General features: G+C 34.3%; 2 protein-coding genes across 4 annotated transcripts in view; one reads left to right on the forward strand and one right to left on the reverse strand.

The window, feature by feature from the left end:
• The window catches only part of LOC110459812 (RAC-beta serine/threonine-protein kinase B-like), a 51,178-nt gene extending 44,935 nt beyond the window's left edge, over window positions 1-6,243 (reverse strand). For all 3 annotated transcript variants that reach the window (XR_002463933.1, XM_021512260.1, XM_021512259.1), the window contains exon 1: window positions 6,131-6,243. The gene's annotated coding sequence lies outside the window, so the exon portion shown is untranslated. The remainder of the gene's footprint in view (window positions 1-6,130) is intronic.
• Window positions 6,244-6,268: 25 nt separating this feature from the next.
• On the forward strand, window positions 6,269-20,602 carry LOC110459813 (AP-4 complex subunit mu-1-like). The gene is made up of 13 exons (XM_021512261.1): window positions 6,269-6,451; window positions 9,474-9,559; window positions 9,879-9,985; window positions 10,425-10,521; window positions 12,783-12,896; window positions 13,407-13,478; window positions 14,240-14,305; window positions 14,693-14,813; window positions 15,692-15,798; window positions 17,070-17,161; window positions 17,500-17,598; window positions 19,594-19,717; window positions 19,969-20,602. The coding sequence occupies exons 1-13, from the start codon at window positions 6,394-6,396 to the stop codon at window positions 20,161-20,163; spliced, it is 1,338 nt and encodes a 445-aa protein (XP_021367936.1). The 5' UTR covers window positions 6,269-6,393; the 3' UTR covers window positions 20,164-20,602.
• The last annotated feature ends 2,708 nt before the right edge of the window (window positions 20,603-23,310 follow it).

Here is a 23,310-nt window from a genome sequence, read left to right on the forward strand (position 1 = left end):
AATCAATCATAGACCAACACATGAACCAATCATAAACCAACACATGAACCAATCACAGACTTACACATAATTAAACCAATCATAGACCAATGCATGAACCAATCACAGACTTATATTATGCATAATTAAACCAATTATAAACCAACACATGAACCAATCATAGACCAACATGCATCTAAACCAATCACAGACAAACACATAATCAAACCAATCATAACCAACATATGAACCAATCATAGACCAACATCTAAACCAATCACAGATTACCACATAATTAACCAATCATAATATACATAAACCAGCACATGTACATGAACCAGTAAAAAAAAACATCAAATGAACCAATCATAAACCAACACATAAATCAATCATGCACAAACACATATTAGACACCAGCCCATAGAACCAGGTATACGTACTCCTCAGAGATCAAGACCAATTGCAGTACTCCTGAGACACATAATTACCTGTGCATATATATACTCAGAGAAAGAATAGACCTGCTATATCCTACTGAATGAGCATATATATATACTCAGAGAAAGAATAGACCTGCTATATCCCACTGAATGAGCATATATATATACTCAGAGAAAGAATAGACCTGCTATATCCGACTGAATGAGCACACGAGACAACCTATAAGTGGATGGCGACCCTTGCAGAATCAGGTGGTTTTTTCCTATTTATTAGCTAGAGGACTATGGAAAACCCAACATCAATCTGCCATCCCCATAATTGGGACCTCTATCTTTTCTTATATCTCCTGTTATATTCTTCCTTTTAATTGGTGTTTCCCTAGGCACCTCCAAATGATTCATATAATATGATCAGGTGGATGGAGTGACATTAGTACTACTGTGTCCAGTTAATGACAATTTAGAGATCTAGAGATGGTATTATTTAACGTGATCTCATCATTTGGACATTGTCTTTACTTGACCTTATAGCTGTTGTGAGGACATAAAACCCCAAAAATAATAAAGGCTTAACAAATATTCCTGAGCATAGACTCTATAATATGGGAATGTAATTACCATGGATAATTGACTTACATTGCTATTCATCAGGCAGCTGGATGACATCATTAATTCCTAGTTCTTGTCCAGTGGGAATTACTTTTAAAATACCTAACTTAAATCAAATTACCTAAATGTATTGCATTTAGATGGTGTATGAACCAAACCTACATTTATATTGCAACTGAATTATCAGAATGTTTTGTATAAAGTTGGGTATCTACATGAAAGTATTAATAAATTAAGCTACCAAGATTTTCATAAATAAGTGATGATATTTCTTAGACAAATCAGTCATACCATTTAGAAAAATACACATGATGACGTCCTAGAAAAGAGACAACTTGTCATTCCAATAAGTTATCATGTGATGAAAATCAGAATTGACAGAAGACATGGCAATACCTACATACATGTTACTACAGTAGTAAGAGATGACCAAAGAAACTGCTCTTCTTGTGATGTGTGGGCAGGACAGATTATATATCCTCCATATTGACAGTCCTACGGCTGGATGGCAACTCAATCAATAACTTGTGGCCACAACAATTACCACCCAACAACAGGCAAACCATCAGTGAGTCCTTATTGAGTTTCATATATATATATATATATAAACAGACAGTATATCTTACTGACCAGGCCTTTATACCACACAAAATAATCATCACAAAAATCTTACTTACAGTGTTTTCTATCAATTCATTTCTATCAAATCTTTGTTCACATTCAAATAAAATAATTATGAAATTTCATGTTTCCATTCTTTTAATTCTGGTCTCTATTCTACAAGTACCACTGCACAATTTATTACTGCAAAGAACACTTCTACTTTTGAGTTATTTTTTTAACTTTGAGTATTTATATACGCTGGTAGAAAGATAAAGGAGGTTTTTCTTGTCTACAGTTACCTCCCTTGGCTGTATTTTATTTCAATAAAGTATATATACTGATTAAGTGAAAGGTCAGCAGATCTGGAAGATTAAACGTCAGAGTTCAATCTAGTTACTCTGGGAGTCTGTGGTCTTCATTTTATTTTCAAAAACAAAGATTTTTATAACAACAATAATTCTGTAAAATGTAATGCAATATGTTTAACATTGAAAACAAACATATGTATTGTAATGACAAACTTGAAACAAACACTCCCCAACACTGCTAAAGGTGAAAATATATTTGAACTTTATGGTACCTTTCACCTGATCTTGTATTTGAGTCCCTTGCAAGTTCAATTAATATTAATTTTATCCAGACATTGAATCATTGTAACAAATCCTTTCCTCTGATGGCCATAGTAATTAGTACAAATTGTAAATTGCTTCTTTATACGATGTCAACTTAATGATATTATTGCAGACTCCAGAGAAAAGGTGCAACTCTTTTTCTGACTGTTTAATTACAATGTCCTAATGAAAATATGTCAAAATCCATGTCAAGTTTATATCTGCAGTCAATTTATATGTACTGACAGAATACTGAATATATTATGGTAATATATATCAGCACATCAGATGAGGAGTTTCTGGGAAGACAGTTTTGGATATACTTATAACTGTTTTGTATACACATATGATTATTTAACTGTAGTATCCTGTAAATGTTCGATTTGCTTTGTGAAAAACCAGAGTGGAAAACAAAAAGCAAAATGATGTGGTGAGTAGAATAAATTACATCACTTTTCATCACAGAATCAAACTGTGCTGATCATCAACAGACAAATATGTATACAACAACCCTGGTCATGCATGCTATACAAAACAGCAGTGAACTATTCATATAAAAACATGAATTACAACATTTCATATCACACATGTGATGTATAATACAGTGTTTTTATTACATACTTACTAATAAATACATTTTTTTGTATATGCGATACGTAATGGTTAATTAATGATTTCTTATTAATCGCTCACTGAATGTCTAGGTCCCCCCCCCCCCCCCCCCCCCCCATGAAGAAGTAAAATTTGAAATCAATGTATAAAAAAACTCACTATAGACCAGATGTAAAAAAACATGTACTGAAAACGAAGCCCCTAAGTAGTGATTAATACAGACGTACCAGTCTAGAAGAGAACTCGACAAAAACATGTTTACTATAATGCTGAGCTCCAGTCGCCTGGGCATTGACCAGCATTATAGCTATAAATAGGATCATGTAAACATGAAGCTGAGCTGCTCAGATATTGTATTTGATCAATGGTTAAACCCCCAACTAACAAGGATTTGTTAAGTTTTAACCCATGATTTCAGAATATAAAATATCAAATTTGATACTTCTGTTTGCAGTTTTTGAATTAATTTTTTACTTTACCTGGTATCTTATATTAATAAAAGATTATCATAAGTCTTGATGAAATGCATATTACAACACAGGCCTGACAGAATGTACATACATGTACAAGTGTAATCCTCTCAATAGCCATCACCTGTAATTATAGGCTATAATTAATTATTCTAGCCAACTTGTACTGACCATGGTGTATTAATTTGTTGTACACACAATGGTAGTCAGACAATAGTTTTGGCATCATTGTTCAGACCTCTTCTTCACCCTAGTCTGAAGTATTAACATAAAACATACATTTTAATGCACAACTTTTAAGTGCAGTTGAAGCGAGCTTGGGCTTGGTGATCACCACAGGTAGAACTAGGAAAATGGTAATACCAAAATGGGAATGCATGACCAAAATTAAATGTTTACAAAGTATCGTAACAAAAGACCAATAAAGCAACAACAACACAAAAACCCATATATTATTCTTTTAGATATTAGGTGTTGCACTTCCATTTGAATACAAGATGAATGTTAGAAAAAAAACACACCAAAAAAAAGGATAATATACCACAATTTTCCATTGGAAATAGGACCAAATTGAGAAAAATGCCCCCCTCCACCCCCACCCTCTCAAACCCTCAAAAGCCATAATATATAGATGACCTTCAGAATATTTAAGATGACCAGAATTAATGTCATACTGAAAACTATTGTCTGTTTATTAGACTCAAAACATTTAAACATACACTAAAAGACTTTTCTGATGCACTGATAATTGGTTTTGATTTTTTTCTATTTCAAAACATGTAATACTTTGGTTGTGCCAAAAAATAGATATTGAAACCATTGAATTGCAATTACCTTTTTCTTGATCCAGGATAATGACACATTATACATGTATATAGTCACAAAGCTTAGGGGCTATTATATAGTCTCATTATGTCCATTTTCCCATCCAAATTACTTCAATAAAAGAAAACACTGCTTCATATATTTACGTTGAAAGCACAGACTGCTCTGAACCATTTTAAATCATACTAAACAGGAGTATCTAAATATTGCCCATATAATTTACTTAGTAGGTAATATGATAGAAACACCTCTTAACATTTAGGTTGTTGATTACAGCTTATTGACAAGAAGTACATGTATGTAGTGTACCAGCTTGTTGACATGCATATTTAGTGTGTATATATATATACACCAGCTACCAGTACATGTTGTATATATATATACATCAACTTTATATATTTGTGTATTGTACTGAAGTGTGACCTTGCCCTTGCAGCATGTGATAAGACAAAACGAATCAGATAAGTCTTGTAATAAATAACAAGGCTGTGAATTATGTGTACACTTTGAAGCAATTTAACAAAGCTATTGTTTATATATATATATAAATATACGAGTTACTAAGATTATGAATGCATGATACTCCAGTGACAGCATTAATGGATCTACAACACAATTTTATATAGATATTAAAACCAAAGTTTGATGTTTTTCATTGCATTACTATAACTTTGTGAGATATTTCAGTAACAATAACCATACTTTGTTGGTTACACTAGTGCTGACCAGGAAGCCTCAATGTAATTAAGTAATTATAACCTCTAAACTGATATATACATACCAGTGAATGTCGGAATGAAAAAAATATCCTACTGTTTACATGTATACTCATATTGTTTTACTGTACCTCTGAAAAACACATTTCTGTGTAAATTGAACCCATGTCAATAAAGCATGAATCACTTAAGAAGCCAAATGTGGTTCATTTGATAAAGATTTCTGACGGGAGAATTTAGATGAGTCCCACTTATGCATTTAAAAATTCATTGAGTCTCAAGTAACATTACATGTTTGGTGCAGTAATCTGAAATTGGTTGCATTAATCCAATCCAAAAGCATGACTTACTTATATACTGACACAGCATTCTGATTTGCAGAATATTATTTTGCAGTGTTTGACCACTGTAAGGTTAACTGTTGTTGCTAACAATTTTGGTACTGAAATATGCATTTAAATAACTAAACTAAAAGAAAGTTAATTTATTTAAAAAAGTGAATTATTGGGACACATACACTAATACATACTGATTATTAATGTATTATTCAGTGGTGGATCCAGAGGGGTTACAGAATGATTTCATTGATTTGCAAAAAAATATCTGATAAATCATTTTCATACTAAAGGCAGCACTGATTCAATCGTACAAATAGATCTAGTGGCTGAAATTAAATCTTAGTTAATGTTACATTTAGTTAGTCAATATAACAACACATGGCCATCTTTTTATCCTTTTATCTATAACATGCATACATCATAATAGGACATATATATAGTTCTTGGATAACAATTAACATTTGTTGAAATGCAACGAATTAGATCTAAGATACAATGGCATTCCAAACGCCCTGAATTTTAAGCATAATGAGTAATAACAGGATTAAAATACCACAAATTCTTCAGCCAATTTATATTACATTGTCAACTTTAAACGAGGTCAACAATTGGACCCCCATTTTCGCACCATTAAAACATATTGCTCCTTGTGTAAATCTATATAAATTCAAAAACTTACGATATCTTGACAATAACAACTGTGGTCGTTTGTTTACTAAGTTGATTCGACAGCGTAAACATTATACAATCTGTGACCTAAAAATAAGGACACATTTTCTGAATGAAATTCGACGTGAACTCGCGATCGGTCTGGGGTCTGTCTGACAGGAAGATGTGTAAACCAACTACTGATATCTGAAAATCAAGACAAATAATGGGATACATGATATATTCTGTACTTAAATAAACAAATCAAAATTTTGTTACCTGCTTATTAACTTCGATCAAGCCTTCAAAACTCAGTATTTTGTTGTGTTCCCATTGCCAGCCGTACCACTGTTGCTCGCATTATTCAAGCACCGTTCACAACTCTCGCTTGAAACGTGATTTAAAAATGGGAAATCCCCGGATGCACACAAAACCACCGATTCAGTTACGTTGCAGGCGATGGAAGATAACGTGTTGAGATTTAGCTAGGACTGGTTCCTTAGTTTGTGAAATGGAATTGATTTTTCTTACACGGTTCTAATATGATCTCGGATATTTTTATTGTATCTTGTCACAACACAGTTCTTGCAGCCAAATCATGTATCCTTTTAAACCGGATTATCGACCCTTCACCAGTTCGGCCACTGGAGTCCGCGAGTGGTCTCTGTAACTTTCACTTTAATCAAATTCATGACTTCGAGCCCCAATGCCAGTGTGGCCCTTACATACTGCATCATAAATATTGTACTGATTACTGTGTAATCGATGAATCTAGGTCAAAACGGTCTCACTGTAAAAACGGCCCTACTTATTTTAAAAATCGTGTGAAGTAAGGTTAAGAATAATGTAAGTACGTGTATGACATAAATTTAAATAAATTGCTTAGTACAACGGGACGTATATGAACACCGTCCAAGCTGAAAATAATTGATTGGTCTTGGTCGTCCGGAGTCCTCAGTCACCACCATCCCGCTACCTACCCCATCTCCCCTCCCCAACTCGAAAATTCTCACCCAAAAAATCAATACTATTTATAAAACATTCTCAAAGAAGTAAAAAATAAAACACAAACATTCATTTTTGTCTTTTCATCATTATGGTTTTTTTTTTATTTCGTTCTTTGCTATATATCGTTGTCGTTTTTTCATCTTTTCGTTATATCATTTTTCGTCTTTTCAATATTTAGCTTTGGTGTTATTTCGCTTTGGCGGATTTTCGTTATTTCGTCAATGCTGATCTCGTGGTTGGAAGTCTCGTACAAATTCAAATGATATGTGAACATTATGCTATACATCCGTTAATTTATTACACCCTCTGACCATGCAATCCCGCTAATTGTAGTTTTAATTGAGTCACTCCGAGGTACTCTGTTAAAACAACAAAGACCCTCATCCCATATCTAAATTATTATTGGTTATTATTATAACTTTTTTCTGAATGCTATTTAATAAAAGAAAAAAATTCTCTAAATACTTAAATTGAATGCTGAGGTAGAAAACACTGCCATTGCAACTTAGGTATTTGAGACTGGGGAGGGTTAACTATCAATCATAATTATAATATTTTTATCTGTATATATCTTTATTTCTTGAAAGCACATGTAACTTTATTAACTAATATCAAGTTATGTATTTGTATTATGCACTTGTAGTACTTGCAGTTCTATACTATATATAGGGTGGGGCCGTTTTTACTAGGGCCGTTACTGCAGTGAGGCCGTTTTAACCGGACACAGTAATCGATAAGAATTGTTTTTCTAGTCCCAAATGCACATAAGCCAGAAAAGAAATCCATTAATCCATTAACCCCCTCCGCATTAAAGCCATTTTGTTCTCTGTGGAGTATAACATATAGATAGATAGACAAATGCAAATGTATAACTGTTATCTACTGCACTTCAATTGTAAGTTACGTTACTAACAAAGGGGAAAGTGTTGTTATTTCGGTATACAACTTTCGCTAGATCGTCTAGTTATAAGAGAAGTTAAATGTCGGTTTTGGATTTGGATAATTCTCCCAAAGTCCTCTTCATATTCATCTGTATTTAATATCTGTTGCTGTATAAATGGTAAAATTTGATAATGGTAAAAAAAAAAATGAAAATTAAAGAAAATGGACACACCAACGATACATCAGCAAGAGCATCAAACTCTGTAGTCTAAGTGTCCTGGAAAGAACCTCCATGCCTGTACGTCCACCCAACACTGTAATATGCTGCCTCAGCTTGGGACCAACATTGAACAATTTGAGTGGGAACAGAGATTTGCAGCAAAATTCCTAGTAGGTGACTTCAAACGTTAGGAACTAGACATTATGATCATCATTCCAAAACACCTCTGGGACAAGTTGGAATTATTGCTGCTCCACAACAACATTTATTAACAAGTTGACTCCAGCCTACACCAACTATATTAAAGCTATCAGAGCCAGAAGAGGAAGCCTCAGCTACCATGTCACCTTGATAAAAATACCAGCTAGTATTCCTGCTTGCTGGACTAAGGAAAATATTTCTCTTCAGCTCAATGAGTAGTGCATCAGACTTGTTAACAAGAGGTCCAAGGTTCAACCCATAGTGGAGGATATTAAGATCGAGGCTTCAAAACATAACATCAAATGTTGAAAAAAAAAGTTTTTATATATGATGGAGGTATATTTTTAGGAACCCCCACCACACCAATATAACTGGATTTACCAATTTCAAGAACCCATCAGCAGGATCTCAATGAACAATACCATAAAAATTACAGTATTTTCAAAAACAGCAGGAAACAGAATTAAAATTAATGAAATATTAATTTAATATGAAGTGTATCAATCTTATCACACAGTGACACTTACTTCCAAATGTGCTATGAGAGTGTACTGATTAACACTCTTCTTGAGTTCTTCTTTAAATGTATCCATAATTTTGTCACAAACATATACTGGTTCATATCTTCTCAAACTATCCACCCAGTGGCCATTATGTTAACCCCTAGTTATCATCAAGTTTTGAATTTTGAAAAGCAGATGTATTATACATCAAGGATTTAATGGCTGCTATTGCTCAAATCCTGCTGCAGTATATTTCAGTTTGCAGTGTTCATAAAGCAGAGATTGAGTGTGAGCTAACTGCAATCCCGCTGCCATATACAGCATAGTTTCAGAGGCCACTGAAAATCTGCTGTCTGTAGTTCTATTAAAAGAAATAATTCGATAAATAGGAGGAATAAAGCAATTGCTAGGACATAAGAAGGTATTCAGTGAGAATTAGGTATTGCTGTAGTTTCACAGCACTGGTTTATCTAGACTTGGGAATTGCTTATTGTAGAATTCCAGATATTTTCCATTCTAGGTTTAAAATTTCAAAAAGTTGCCTAGTTGAATTTGTTATGACAAGCTCTGCATCCAAATGGGATGCATCCAAAAAGATACCTTAATTCATGCCATGCTGTGAAAAAAGTTAATATATGAATTTATGTTGTTGGATGAACAAATGAAAATGTAATATTTCAAGTAATCAAATGTGTTATGTTCATCCTTGTTTATGAAATGGGGCAGTTCATCCTAATATTTCTAGTATTAAAGTGTACTGACATTATCTTTGTTAATGTAATAGTTCCATTTCCTTAACTCTATCAAGACAGATTTGATTGTGAAGGAACATCAAAAGATGTGTTTGTTCAGAAACTACGGGAAGTTAGATCCAGTCAGCTTCCTCCTCACTTTGTAAGTATGATAGAATATATTCTATGCTATCTTTATTGAACCCTCTTTTTTTAGGAAACTTAAACCATGATTATACTTTGAAACAACGAAAAATTCAACCCAAAAAAGCTTAATCTATGAATAGAATATTAGTAGTGTTATTTAAGGGGAAATGTTGAAATTTGAATATTTAAAATTTGACACATTTGACACATAGAGAAATTTGAATCTTCAAAATTTTTGACTATGTGATAATTTCGCTTTCTCATGTCAATAATAAAAATAGCTATCAGGTATATTCAACTATGACTGTAACTGTTAAAGTCCTTCCTCTTTTCAGAAGGAGAATGGAACCACCTTTTACTATGTGAAAAGGAACAGTATGTACTTTGTAGCCACCTCTCAGGCTGATGTGTCTCCAATCTTCGTCATCGAGATCCTAAGCAGGTAAACATTGTTTTTTATCAAGGATTATAATGATAAGGACAAAAGGTTCATCTTATATTTTCTATTTAATGAATAAAGTTGGCTTTAGAGAAATTAATTTCTCTCCCAGTGAACTAGTGTTTAACCTAGGCCTATAAACATTGTCATAAAAAATATTATCAAAACTTGCATTATCAATGTCTATTTTAACAGTATACCAGGTAATGTAAAATAAACTGAAGGAATAGACATGTTATTTTAATGGTTTTGTTGTATAATAGACTTTTTCAATAATATTTTTTGGGGAGTAATAATATCAGTCCTTTAATAATTATGAAAGAATTATTTTTTACAAGCAAAAAAGTCTTCATAATTATGTTTTGTTGCAGTAAATTTTAAAGGTTTCCTTGTCCCATATTTTAAAACCTGTTAACTTTGTTTGCTTTTAATTTTGTGACAGAATCTACCAAACATGCAAAGACTTTTGTGGAGTTGTCAATGAAGAGTCCATAAGAGTGAATAGCCTGCTTGTATTTGAAGTACTGGATGAAATATTGGTGAGACACTAGGCTCCATACATACAACATAGATCACTCACTTCATCATTGATAATAAAGATGTCTCACCAGGCTCCAAACATACAACATGGATCACTCACTTCATCATTGATAATAAAGACGTCTCACCAGGCTCCATACATGCAACATAAATTACTCACTTCATCATTGATAATAAAGACGTCTCACCAGGCTCCATACTACTACATAGATATCTCACTTCATCATTGATAATAAAGACGTCTCACCAGGCTTCATACATACAACATAGATCACTCACTTCATCATTGATAATAAAGACGTCTCACCTGGCTCTATACATACAACATAGATCACTAACTTCATCATTGATAATAAAGACGTCTCACCAGGCTCCATACTACTACATAGATATCTCACTTCATCATTGATAATAAAGACGTCTCACTAGGCTCCATACATACAACATAGATCACTCACTTCATCATTGATAATGAAGCCGTTTCACCAGGCTCCATACATACAACATAGATCACTCACTTCATCATTGATAATGAAGACGTTTCACCAGGCTCCATACATACAACATAGATCACTCACTTCATCATTGATAATGAAGACGTTTCACCAGGCTCCATACATACAACATAGATCACTAACTTCATCATTGATAATAAAGACGTCTCACCTGGCTCTATACATACAACATAGATCACTAACTTCATCATTGATAATAAAGACGTCTCACCTGGCTCTATACATACAACATAGATCACTAACTTCATCATTGATAATAAAGACGTCTCACCTGGCTCTATACATACAACATAGATCACGAACTTCATCATTGATAATAAAGACGTCTCACTAGGCTCCATACATACAACATAGATCACTCACTTCATCATTGATAATAAAGATGTCTCACCACGCTCCAAACATACAACATGGATCACTCACTTCATCATTGATAATAAAGACGACTCACCAGGCTCCATACATGCAACATAGATCACTCACTTCATCATTGATAATAAAGACGACTCACCAGGCTCCATACATGCAACATAGATCACTCACTTCATCATTGATAATGAAGCCGTTTCACCAGGCTCCATACATACAACATAGATCACTCACTTCATCATTGATAATAAAGACTATAACTATAAGGGGTCATGACATGAGGTGTACCAATTCAATTATTCAGAGAATAGTTCATAAGTACAGTTGTGCTCTTTGGTTTCCATATATACAGTGGAACCCGCTTATTATAATGACCAATTTATTATAATAACCAATCAAGCTGTTTTCGATCGCTTTTATGTTGTCTGAACCGGAAATGAGATCCCCTATATTAATCAGACATAGATTGATGTGGAAACAAGGAAAAAATATAAATACAAACTGATAAAGTAATAAATGAAATAATTCTTTCATTGTTATTTATATCATGATAAGCAGGGTCCCACCTTTGACCATATCATAATAAACAATTTTTATTTGCTTACCTGTAGTTAAAGAAGGAAAAAATTGGTACATTGGGAAAATATCATACTAAGTATATCATAATAACCGATATCATAATAAGTGGGTTCCACTGAACAGATATTTGTTCAACCTATAGACTACACTAGAACTATAGAGCATCAGACCTCGAGACCTGGATGTAATGCTTCGTTGGTGAATGTGCTATACATACATCATTAAAAATTGTGTTATTTTCTAAAACTGCTTGTACAGGTTAACTGTGCAAAGAGGAAACAAACATGATAAAGTTTAATGCGGCAGCATATCAATAGACTGGGAAAGTATTTCTTGCCACACCGACAGAACGTTTGGAGCCAGAATTGTATAGGTTACTCGCTACTCAGCAGTCGATGGAGATCTAGACTTTCGTATATTTATAACTTCACAATCATGAGCTAAAAACGTAACAGAAAACGTTGTTTATTTGTGTCTGTATGATAGATGGCTACGTTTGTTTATGCACCAAAACATCTTTGTGAAGTGGCATTCAACTGCCATTAAGCTACAAACAGAACCAAACAATACAAGTTCAGTTTTATTGCTACACAATATTGTAAGAGAAAATATTTGATCTTTTTTAATTTTCTTATATATTGATAATATCACATGTATAACCCTTTATATTACAGAATGAGATCACTGTTTCTTACTTATTCCGTTATTTTAAGATTTCAAACCCATAAAATGTTCCATAGAGAACAGAAAATTAATCTTTTATATAATTTGTAGATATTTTGTACATTGTTTTTCAGGATTATGGCTATGTCCAGTTGGCTACAACAGAAAAGTTGCGACCTTACATCCAGTCTGATCCAGTAATCATCAAATCGACTCGGGAACCAACCAGTGACCTCGGGTCGCGAATGGTATGTAGCACTTTTCTAAACACTTGATCAGTTACAACATATGCTAAATTGCTAGTGGCCTGTTACTGCTTACTGTATACATGTAATGTAGTTTGTAGTAATATTTCACAATGTTGTGGCTATATCTGCCGGATGTTAATATTCTGAGAAATGTGCAAGAAAGTCATACTTTTAATTTTAAAGTGCACTGGTTGATTCACCTGGTAAATTCAAGAGAGAAAAAATACAATAAAACAGATCCTCAAGTATAATTGAAATATATGTGATGTATCATCCTAAAAAAGACAATAATGCTTCTTAAGTCAACAAATTTTCTAGTCATGTAACTGGCCAGGCATTGAAGGACTTGGCCTAGGTAGGTTTACAGGATAATTAACTTTTGATAGGTTTACTTTGAAAGTTTGAGCCCAGGAGGGTTTACCAAATTAATACATTCTATTTCTCTTTGATATCATTCTTGGCATGAAGACAATATATACTAGTATTTACGTCTTGCCACTGTCATTCTAGTTTGGTATTGAGATGAAAGTAACCCCAGGATCAGCCTCCAGCAAACCATTGGTATCCTCCTCTGCTGACTCGGTGAGTTTCTCTGAAAAACTGAATCCTCATACCAAAGTGTTATAATAGATCTTCCTTGTTATTGTCAAACAGGAATAATTGAACCACAGTATTAAGTGACCATATCTCTAATGCAAATGTAATTATTCCTCTGTACAACTTCATCTATACAAAGGACATGTTTTCTTACAGTAACTTCCTGTCCTCTATACCTGTTTAATTGTGAAGACATTTTAAGGAAAATTTACTACCGATTAATTAACATTCAATGTTATTGACATTATTAAGAATTGTGTCAATGTTTTGAATAATGCATTACTCATTCCCACTTGCAAAAACATGCTGTTTCAAAGGAAAAATACATTGTAACTCATCCTAACTGTTGATATTCCAAACATGCCAATCATTGTTAGTTACATGCATAAAGGAAGATACCATCACTCCAATGTAACACTTAATCACTCATATGAAGTCAAAGAAACAACAAAATAATTTAAGATGAGCAAATTGAGGTCAATTGCTACTGTTCAGGTTCTCATAGTGTTTATTCCCAGTAGTGTGTTATGTTCAGTGCCATCCAACATAAACATCAATTATTATTTCACTGTGTTCTTCGGAAATACTTTAATAATAATATACAGTAGATGAGTTTATATGCTTTATCACACCATGCCAAAAAATAATACATATTCTTTTCTTCTTTTATTTTTATTTTGCCAATAATATATAATGAGCATGTGTACTAATTAATAATCAATATGCAACAAATACTTCTTCTCCAGGAACACAAGAAGAATGAGGTCTTTGTTGACGTGATTGAAAGATTAACAGCTGTAATCAATAGTGATGTAAGTAACATTATCTAGAAATTGACCATATAAATTAAGGGAAAACAATGTGTTGTGTTGTCCGTCCACCTGTCCATTAATAATAAAATAATTTCTTTTCCGTAATTTCATTTTATTTACAAAATTGCATAATGAAAATAAATCATTAAGCCCTGCATTATTCAGATTTAGAAGAGAGAATTGTGGCATTATGGAAAATGAGAAAGGTCAAAGAACCAACTCACTATTATCAGGGTGATGGATCACATTCCATACGTTTCTATATTCAATTCCATCACCAAAATCCATATTGTTTTTAATGAGTGTATTTTGGGCATAGACAGGTCAAAGTTCAATATCACCATAACTATATTAATTAGGTCATTTTGATGCATTCACACCCTACAGGGCACAGTTTCCCGCCTTGAGGCCAATGGTAGCATCAACATGAAGAATTTCCTTTCTGACAGTCCAGAAATTAAAATTGGTCTCAACGAGGATCTTGCCATCAAGGCAGGGGCTCTCAAAGGTGACACTTAATTTACAATGGCTTTTCATGACAAGAGTTATATGTTGCCATGTACCTTATTCTACTGAATGTCTTAAATGCTCTTTGTAACTTTTATATTCTATTTGCATTTTGCAAATTAATGAATACCTGGTTTATACAGCATCCGAATTCATGTTTCTGTCCTTAAGAAAATATATTTCACTAGTATCATTATATCACAAGTGATATTAGTATGATAACAAAGGGCCCTCCCCTTGAAGTTTTCTTTTCATCCCCCGCTTTCATCGAAATGGGGGATATTAATTTGGGTTTGTCCGTCTGTCTGTCTGTCATGATTCGTTTCCGTGCAATAACTGCAACAAATGTCAATCATTTTTCTTCAAACTTGGTAACAGGGTTAAATGCCTTAAGGACTCGGCCAAATTTGATGATCACTTTCAGCGGACTTTATTTGGCGGAGTTGTGGGCCCTTGAATAACGAAAAACATCATTATCTGCCATTTCCGTGCAATCACTGCAACAGATGTTAGCGATTTTCTTCAAACTTGGTAACAGGGTTAAATGCCTTAAGGGCTCAGCCAAGTTCGATGACCACTTTTAGTGGACTTTATTTGGTGGAGTTATGGCCACTTGAATAACGAAAAACGTCCTTATCTGCCGTTTCTGTTCATTTACTCTATCAAATATTTACACTCGGTCTCGATTTTAAACCAAATTTCATGTTCTCATCAGTATAGCCACAACCTTCCAAATCAAAATGGAACCTAATCATGTTATAAATATTCCTACTTGTACATATGCTATTAGAAGCTACCAGTATAAATGTACAATTTATAGACACATTGAACCTCTTGAATGTATTTGGTCATGTTCCTTTTTTCCCCTGAACTTTCCAGCCTATGGTGACCAAGTACAACTGGACCACTGTTCATTTCATCAGAAAGTTAAACTGGAGGAGTTTGAGAAGTCAAGGGTGTTAAAGATACAGCCGTCTGTGGGAGAGGTCAGTAAAAATCAAGGGTGTTAAAGATACAGCCGTCTGGGAGAGGTCAGAAAAAACAAGGGTGTTAAAGATACAGTCGTTTGTGGGAGAGGTCAGTAAAAATCAAGGGTGTTAAAGATACAGCCGTCTGTGGGAGAGGTCAGTAAAAATCTAGGGTGTTAAAAAAACAGCCGTCTGTGGGAGAGGTCAGTAAAAATCAAGGGTGTTAAAGATACAGCCGTCTGTTGGAGAGGTCAGTAAAAATCAAGGGTGTTAAAGATACAGCCGTCTGTGGGAGAGGTCAGTAAAAATCTAGGGTGTTAAAAATACAGCCGTTTGTGGGAGACGTCAGTAAAAATCTAGTGTGTTAAAAAAACAGCCGTCTGCGGGAGAGGTCAGTAAAAATCAAGGGTGTTAAAGATACAGCCGTCTGTGGGAGAGGTCAGTAAAAATCTAGGGTGTTAAAGATACAGTCGTCTGTGGGAGAGGTCAGTAAAAATCTAGGGTGTTAAAAAAACAGCCGCCTGTGGGAGAGGTCAGTAAAAATCTAGGGTGTTAAAAAAACAGCCGTCTGTGGGAGAGGTCAGTAAAAATCTAGGGTGTTAAAGATACAGTCGTCTGTGGGAGAGGTCAGTAAAAATCTAGGGTGTTAAAAAAACAGCCGTCTGTGGGAGACGTCAGTAAAAATCTAGGGTGTTAAAAAAACAGCCGCCTGTGGGAGAGGTCAGTAAAAATCTAGGGTGTTAAAAAAACAGCCGTCTGTGGGAGAGGTCAGTAAAAATCTAGGGTGTTGAAAGATACAGCCGTCTGTGGGAGAGGTCAGTGAAAATCTAGGTATCTGTGTTTCAAAACTGATTGCATACGTCATATTGGAGATTGATTAAGCTTAGTTATAATACAGTAAATAACATCACCTTTGATATTGATCTGTAGAAAAATAGATATTGCCATGTGTTTTGCTAGATATCGTATTTGATGTTGCATATCTTAATAAGGAAATATTTTTTCCAAGATCTTAATAATGTAATTTTTCACTGCACAAATAAAAAGAAAGTGCATAATTTAAATGAGTTTGTATGAATCATTTTAAATTATTTGTCATACAAAATCACAAATAACTAGTATACTATTTTTGTCTCCTGACAATATAGAAATAAAGCTACCAGGTATTAGTGTTACTACTTGTCCTTAAAAATCAATACAATTTACTTAATGTCTTAAGTAATCTAATGCTTGTTCTAGACAAATATCTCTCTTACATTTATGGTAGTTATACATCCGGTCTGTTTTAGCTTTCCTTGATGACATACAGTGTGTCAGGAGAAGGTGCCCTCAGTCCACCATTCAGGATCTCACCATTTGTGGACAACACAGACAGCAGTCAGTAGGTATAAGTAGATAGTGATGTAACTTGGGCTTATTATGGATGGTTAAATGTACAGCGATACATTTTCAAAAGTTAACTGCAGTAGACCAGGAATCACTTTGTAGATAAAGGAAATTTATATATAAGAAACTTTCTGATCAAATTTCATACCATATCACGATTACTGTGTGCAAGAAAAAGATTTTGATGGTGACACTAGAGACATGCCCTAGCATACATTTCAAAAAGGTTCTTAGCACTAACAATTTTTGAAGAAGTTCCTAGCAAGTGTTCTTTATTTCTTCATACATTGCCATTGACCCAGGCACTTGCCTTCTGGTACTTTTCTTTTTCAGAGACATGCTCCTGACCGTGCGATTGAAGAGTGAATCCCCAGTGAACACACAGGCAGTAAATGTCTGTGTGCGTATACCAGTACCTCATAACACTACCAGGTCAGTCTATCTATGTAATTACATTTTGTAATCCAGATTTAATCTCGTTTAGGTTTTCGCTAGATGTAATGCAAAAAATTTGTGACCAAGTGTTTGGGTGATATAGAGCTCATTGGCAGATCAAGTCAGGCACTGATGCTTTAGAAGAAAAAAAATCTTGTCCATTTTTAGCTAACCTGCCGGAAGGGCAAGTGAGCTTATGTTATGGTGCGGCGTCCGTCGTCCCTCTGTCCGGCGTCAACTTTTTACTTTAAACAGCTTCTCCTCAATAACCAAAAGGCCCAGGGTACTGATATTAGGCCTGTAGCATGCTGGGATGAAGGCCTACAAAGTTTGTTCAAATAAATGACCTTGACCCACTTTCAAGGTCACAGGGGTCAAATATGTTAAAATCTTCAAACAACTTCTTCTCAATAACCAAAAGGCCCAGGGTACTGATATTGGGCCTGTAGCATGCTGGGATGAAGGGCTACCAAGTTTGTTCAAATGAATGACCTTGACCCACTTTCAAGGTCACTGGTGTCAGATGTCTTTAAAATCTTCAAACAACTTCTTCTCAATAACCAAATGGCCCAGGGTACTGATATTGGGCCTGTAGCATGCTGGGATGAAGGGCTACCAAGTTTGTTCAAATAAATGACCTTGACCCACTTTCAAGGTCACAGGGGTCAAATGTCTTAAAATCTTCAAACAACTTCTTCTCAATAACCAAAAGGCCCAGGGTACTGATATTGGGCCTGTAGCATGCTGGGATGAAGGGCTACCAAGTTTGTTCAAATGAATGACCTTGACCCACTTTCAAGGTCACAGGGGTCAAATGTCTTAAAATCTTCAAACAACTTCTTCTCAATAACCAAAAGGCCCAGGGTACTGATATTGGGCCTGTAGCATGCTGGGATGAAGGGCTACCAAGTTTGTTCAAATGAATGACCTTGACCAGCTTTCAAGGTCACAGGGGTCAAATGTTTTAAAATCTTCAAACAACTTCTCAATAACCAAAAGGCCCAGGGTACTGAAATTAGGCCTGTAGCATGCTGGGATGAAGGACTACCAAGTTTGTTCAAATGAATGACCTTGATCCACTTTTAACCTGATGTCCTTGTTCGACATTCAAGGTCACAGGCGTCATATGTTTAAATCTTTTTATAGGTTCTTATGAATCAAACACTGATATTCTGCCTGTAGCTGTATTTTAGTCCACTTTTAAGATTACAAGTGTGAGATTAATACCAGGTGAGTGATGCAGGCCCATTGGGCCTCTTATTTTGCTCTATCCATGAAAATGGATGATATATAGACAGCATTGCTCATGTCTGTCAGTATATGCTTATACCTTAAAATTGGGTTGTCATCATTCTACTACCAATATCCTTGATTCTTGGAAAGAGTTTGTGTTTCAGGGCAGAAAGATTGAGGTCTCTCTTATTATATATAGAAAATGATTGCCATAGTTCTACCGTCCTCTTTTTCTATCAGATAGGGGTGAAACTGAACACCATGCTTAGTACTTGATACCTCAAACAAGTTCTTTATCATGATCCTGAGCCTAAGATCAAGATAACAGAATGTTAATACAGTAGGTAATGTTTGGCATTGCTCTACTCCTCATTTTCAGTCAGACTTTGTTACAACTTGTAGACACAAGTGTCCACTTTTTAAATCAAATGAACAAGTTACCATTTTAGGGTTCCATGACCAAATCATTATAAGATGTGCATTTCTCACACTTTTCCCATTGAGAAACAAGAAACCCTGATTGCTTCTTGAATCCCCAGATCAGTTTCTGTATTTGTCATTGTTGCTATTGTATGACTTCAATGGTGCAATAAATAATTTGTAAATGCCAGCATACATGTGAATTTTATACTATTGATTTTCATTTTGATTTGCATTGTAATGTATTTGACTTTTAAGTTTAGCATTGGAGACCTTGACTTTTACTTTTGTTAACCTTTGGCGTTGATGATCTAACCTTTTCTATGAATATAAATGCAGTGTTTCACAACACCTAGACGGCCCAGGGCAGATGGCAGAACTGAGACAAAAGATTGACAACAAGAATATTATTTGGAAAATAAAGAAACTTCCAGGACAGACTGAAGTAATGGCTCGATTTCGGGTAAGATACCCGTAACTATCAACATGTAGCAATTTTCTTTGTTTTACATGCTAGGTCTCTTTAATGAAACTAACATAAAATTCTGTGTACAGTGTATCTTGTTTATAGTATTTAGAAATTTATGCTAGATTCATATTAACCTATAGCTTATTTCAGTTTGTTTCTCTGCATTTGCAAAAATAAAATTAAAAATAAAATTTAAAAAAAATATTGATTTTAGGGTTTCTTAATATGTGTTTCTCCTTTTCCAGGTGATCAATCAAGGCAATGGGAAACTGAACAAACAAGAACTAGGGCCAATGGTTGTGGAGTTTGAAATATCTAAATATACTTGTTCTGGACTGAAAGTAAGGTTCCTGCACATTCCTGTACAAGACCCCAACAACACTCCCCACCGCTGGGTCAGGTGTATGACTGTCAGTGATTCCTACCTGGTTAAAATTTGAAATTAAATCAATTACTAATGCATTAACTTATACTAGTGCTTAATCATGTCCCACTGCCCCCATTGTATTGGGGTTGAGTTAATTGTGCTGTTTATCAGTAATGAGTCTGTCTATGGATTGCATTTTAGCTGACTTGTCATGTGTGAAATGATGTTATCAGAATAGAATACTGTGTATCCTCTTAAAAATGTTAATGCCATATTACTCCTATCAAACTAAATCATATCATTTTGTTTAAAATAGATGATTTTATTTTCTTGAAGACATTTCAACAAAGGTACTTGCGTACCATTGGATTGCAAGTTGACAAAAGGATAATATGAGAATGACTTTGCATCAGATATCTGGGTGTTAATGATAGGGTATGGTAGCAGTGTACAGTAGCGTACGGTGATATTTTTGTACAATAAATAACCCCTGTAATATTACATGTATCTGAAGTTAAAAAAAAAAAATCAGCTCTAAAATTGGCATATACATGATGAATTGGACTATGTGGGCTTCACATTTAATAAAAAAAAATCGAATTTGGCTTGAGACTACATTTTTGGCCATTTACGAATCTGTGTCTACACAACAAAAGCTAGATTTTCATGTAGTCTATTTTTGTATACGGCACATGTGTAAATATTGTGAAAAATCTAGTTTGACAACCTATGCTAAAATGTAAGTATCTGTGACTGAGTAGGTGATATTTAATTTAAGACAGGTTTTAAGAAAAAAATACTACTTGCGTGGGTTAAAAATCATGTTTTTTTGCATTTTTTGATGTGGTAACCATGGTTTTCACAAGTCCCAAATCTGGGGAAATCACTTTTTGAAAAAAATATTCATTCTTCTAAAAAAAACGTATTCAAAATGTAGTTTATAAATATATATATATTTGTAGGTGTGTTGTGCAGGATGAATCTGTTATCCATGTTTATCCGAGACATGCCCTTTATTTTTAGGGTCAAGCCATTTCTACTGTACTCTGCTACCTATACAGTCTGTACAAGCTGTTCCTTATTTGCCACCGTCTTTTCAGTTAATCTGCTCTTTCACTGTCTGTTCCACTTTCTCTTAGAACTACTTTTTGGTGATTACTCAAGTTAGCTACAGATTTCACAGGCATACTTCTCCTTAACTTCCAGAGTAATTCCAAAAGAACTTTTAAAGGCTAATTTTTAAATCAGATCTTAAAGTTTTTCTCTCTGCTAAAAAAGTTGGCCAGCATCTTTGTCTTATAATGTTAATATTGTAGACATCATGCACCTATTTTTACTGCTAGTAGATTGAGTATTTTGTCTCGGACTTTGTAACCCTGATAAAATAAGGTATAGCCAGTGAAATTCTGTTAATTGAATATTCAATGAATAAATACCAAAGTGTAGTTCCACAAGACATGTAGAATGTAAGTATTGTGACATTATGAGTGTGTGTGTGTGTGTGTATGTTGTTTGTGTAAAACAAATCAGAAATACAATTATTTCAACTTGTGCAATAAAATGTTTGACAAATTGTTTTGTTTGTTGATAATGAACGACCATGACCTGTTTTCAATGTCCTTTATCAGATGTGTTAAAACTTTCAAAAACTTCATCTTTAGAAACATAAGACCTAGAGTCATGATACATTTTTATTTGGCTTATGTAGCTTCTATTAGTAGAGAGCTATCACATTTGTTCAAATGAGTGATACTCATGAACCACGTTTATGTTCAGAAGAGTCAAATATGTAAAAAACTTCATACAAGTTACACAAGTCAGTAAATAGTGTTATATATATAGCTTGTGAGGGTTCCTACCCATGTAGCTAGAGCAAACAATAGACAATACAAATAGATTTTATCAAAAGGAATCTGGGCCACTTTCGTTTATCGCGAACCAAACAGTTCAACCGGTGTGACCACTGTTGTTCGTTTATGAAATAAGGTCGGACCTAATAATCAGATGCTGTTTTCAGGCGAGCCTTGACAAAAACTTGCACGGCTTGCATAGACTTTTGCAGGTCCGCCAGGAATCCCTAAATTATATACTTTTTGACGATTTACAACACCATCTACTAAGAAGGTTACCAGTAACATGGCAGCCCTTGACTGGGGTATCATTTGTGTATGTATAACTGCCTAGCTGCAGATCTAGGATTTATGTATCACTACTTACAACACATAGAAATAGAAATAATCAGATAATTTAGATTTGGTGCTATTAATTGAATTTAATACATAAACTACTATTGTTTGATCAATTGAAGTAAGAACTCTTCTGATCAATGATTTATGCTTCTATTTACATCTCGAGGGATTTTGTGCGATTCAAATCTACTTAAGTATTCAAATCAACTGAAGAACTCTTTCTTCACCGGTATATATCAACTAGACTGAATTTGTTTTGACCCATTTAAGCTTCCAACTAGTCTATGGTAATAAATATCAAATTAACTTTTTTGTCACTAGTGTAAAAAAAGACCTGATATTTTACCAAAACATTTAAAGGTTTTGTAGAAGATTTCTTATCCTGCTGGAATAAGTGTCATCTGTGGAGGAGAGAGTTGTTTGTGTGATTTAAGAAGTTAGGAAAAAAAGTTGTGCCACTGACAGATATTTTAGCATCTGTCAGATAAGCTTAATATTCAATTTTGCTGTGATTTCGCCATAATTTCCGCTGCTCTCTTGTCCTTAGGGATTTAGGTCCTCATTTAGAATAAATTTTAATTTGCATTTAACAATCTTGACTCCATTTTCTAAGAATTTCGGTCATAAATTAAGTAGGGATTTTTTTAAATAGTTGTAGATAAGTCATAAAAAGACATTGCCAAGGGTAATGTGACCAAAAAAATCAACAGTTATGTCATTTTCCATGTGTAACTGTTATAACTAATGGACCCCTATTGTGACCCCCTTTGAGGATCCATGGGAATTGTTACGAACAACTGGTACCAGTATTCTTCATGCCTAGACTTTTTACGTATAAAAGAGAGAAGCTCTGACACTGAAAGTGTTCTTCAGAAGAAATTAATGTAAAGAGGCAAACAAATTTCCCAATGTTTGGCCCCACCCAACCAGATGCAGTGGACCCAATACACAATTAAGTGACGTGAATTGGTATAGCTTTACTTAATGTGTCCCTTTTATTGTGGCCCATTGTAAGTCCTAGGGATATGACA

The sequence above is a fragment of the Mizuhopecten yessoensis genome, unplaced genomic scaffold, assembly GCF_002113885.1.
Source record: "Mizuhopecten yessoensis strain PY_sf001 unplaced genomic scaffold, ASM211388v2 scaffold10227, whole genome shotgun sequence".
Classification (NCBI taxonomy): Eukaryota; Metazoa; Mollusca; class Bivalvia; order Pectinida; family Pectinidae; genus Mizuhopecten; species Mizuhopecten yessoensis.

What these genes read in the sequence shown, in the direction of transcription:
- LOC110459813 (XM_021512261.1), top strand. Translation starts at nt 6,394, where the DNA reads ATGATCTCGGATATTTTTATTGTATCTTGTCACAACACAGTTCTTGCA. An exon ending in GTGACCTCGGGTCGCGAATG is followed by an intron (nt 12,897 to 13,406) that starts GTATGTAGCACT and finishes CTGTCATTCTAG; the next exon opens with TTTGGTATTGAGATGAAAGT. An exon ending in AAGTAATGGCTCGATTTCGG is followed by an intron (nt 19,718 to 19,968) that starts GTAAGATACCCG and finishes CTCCTTTTCCAG; the next exon opens with GTGATCAATCAAGGCAATGG.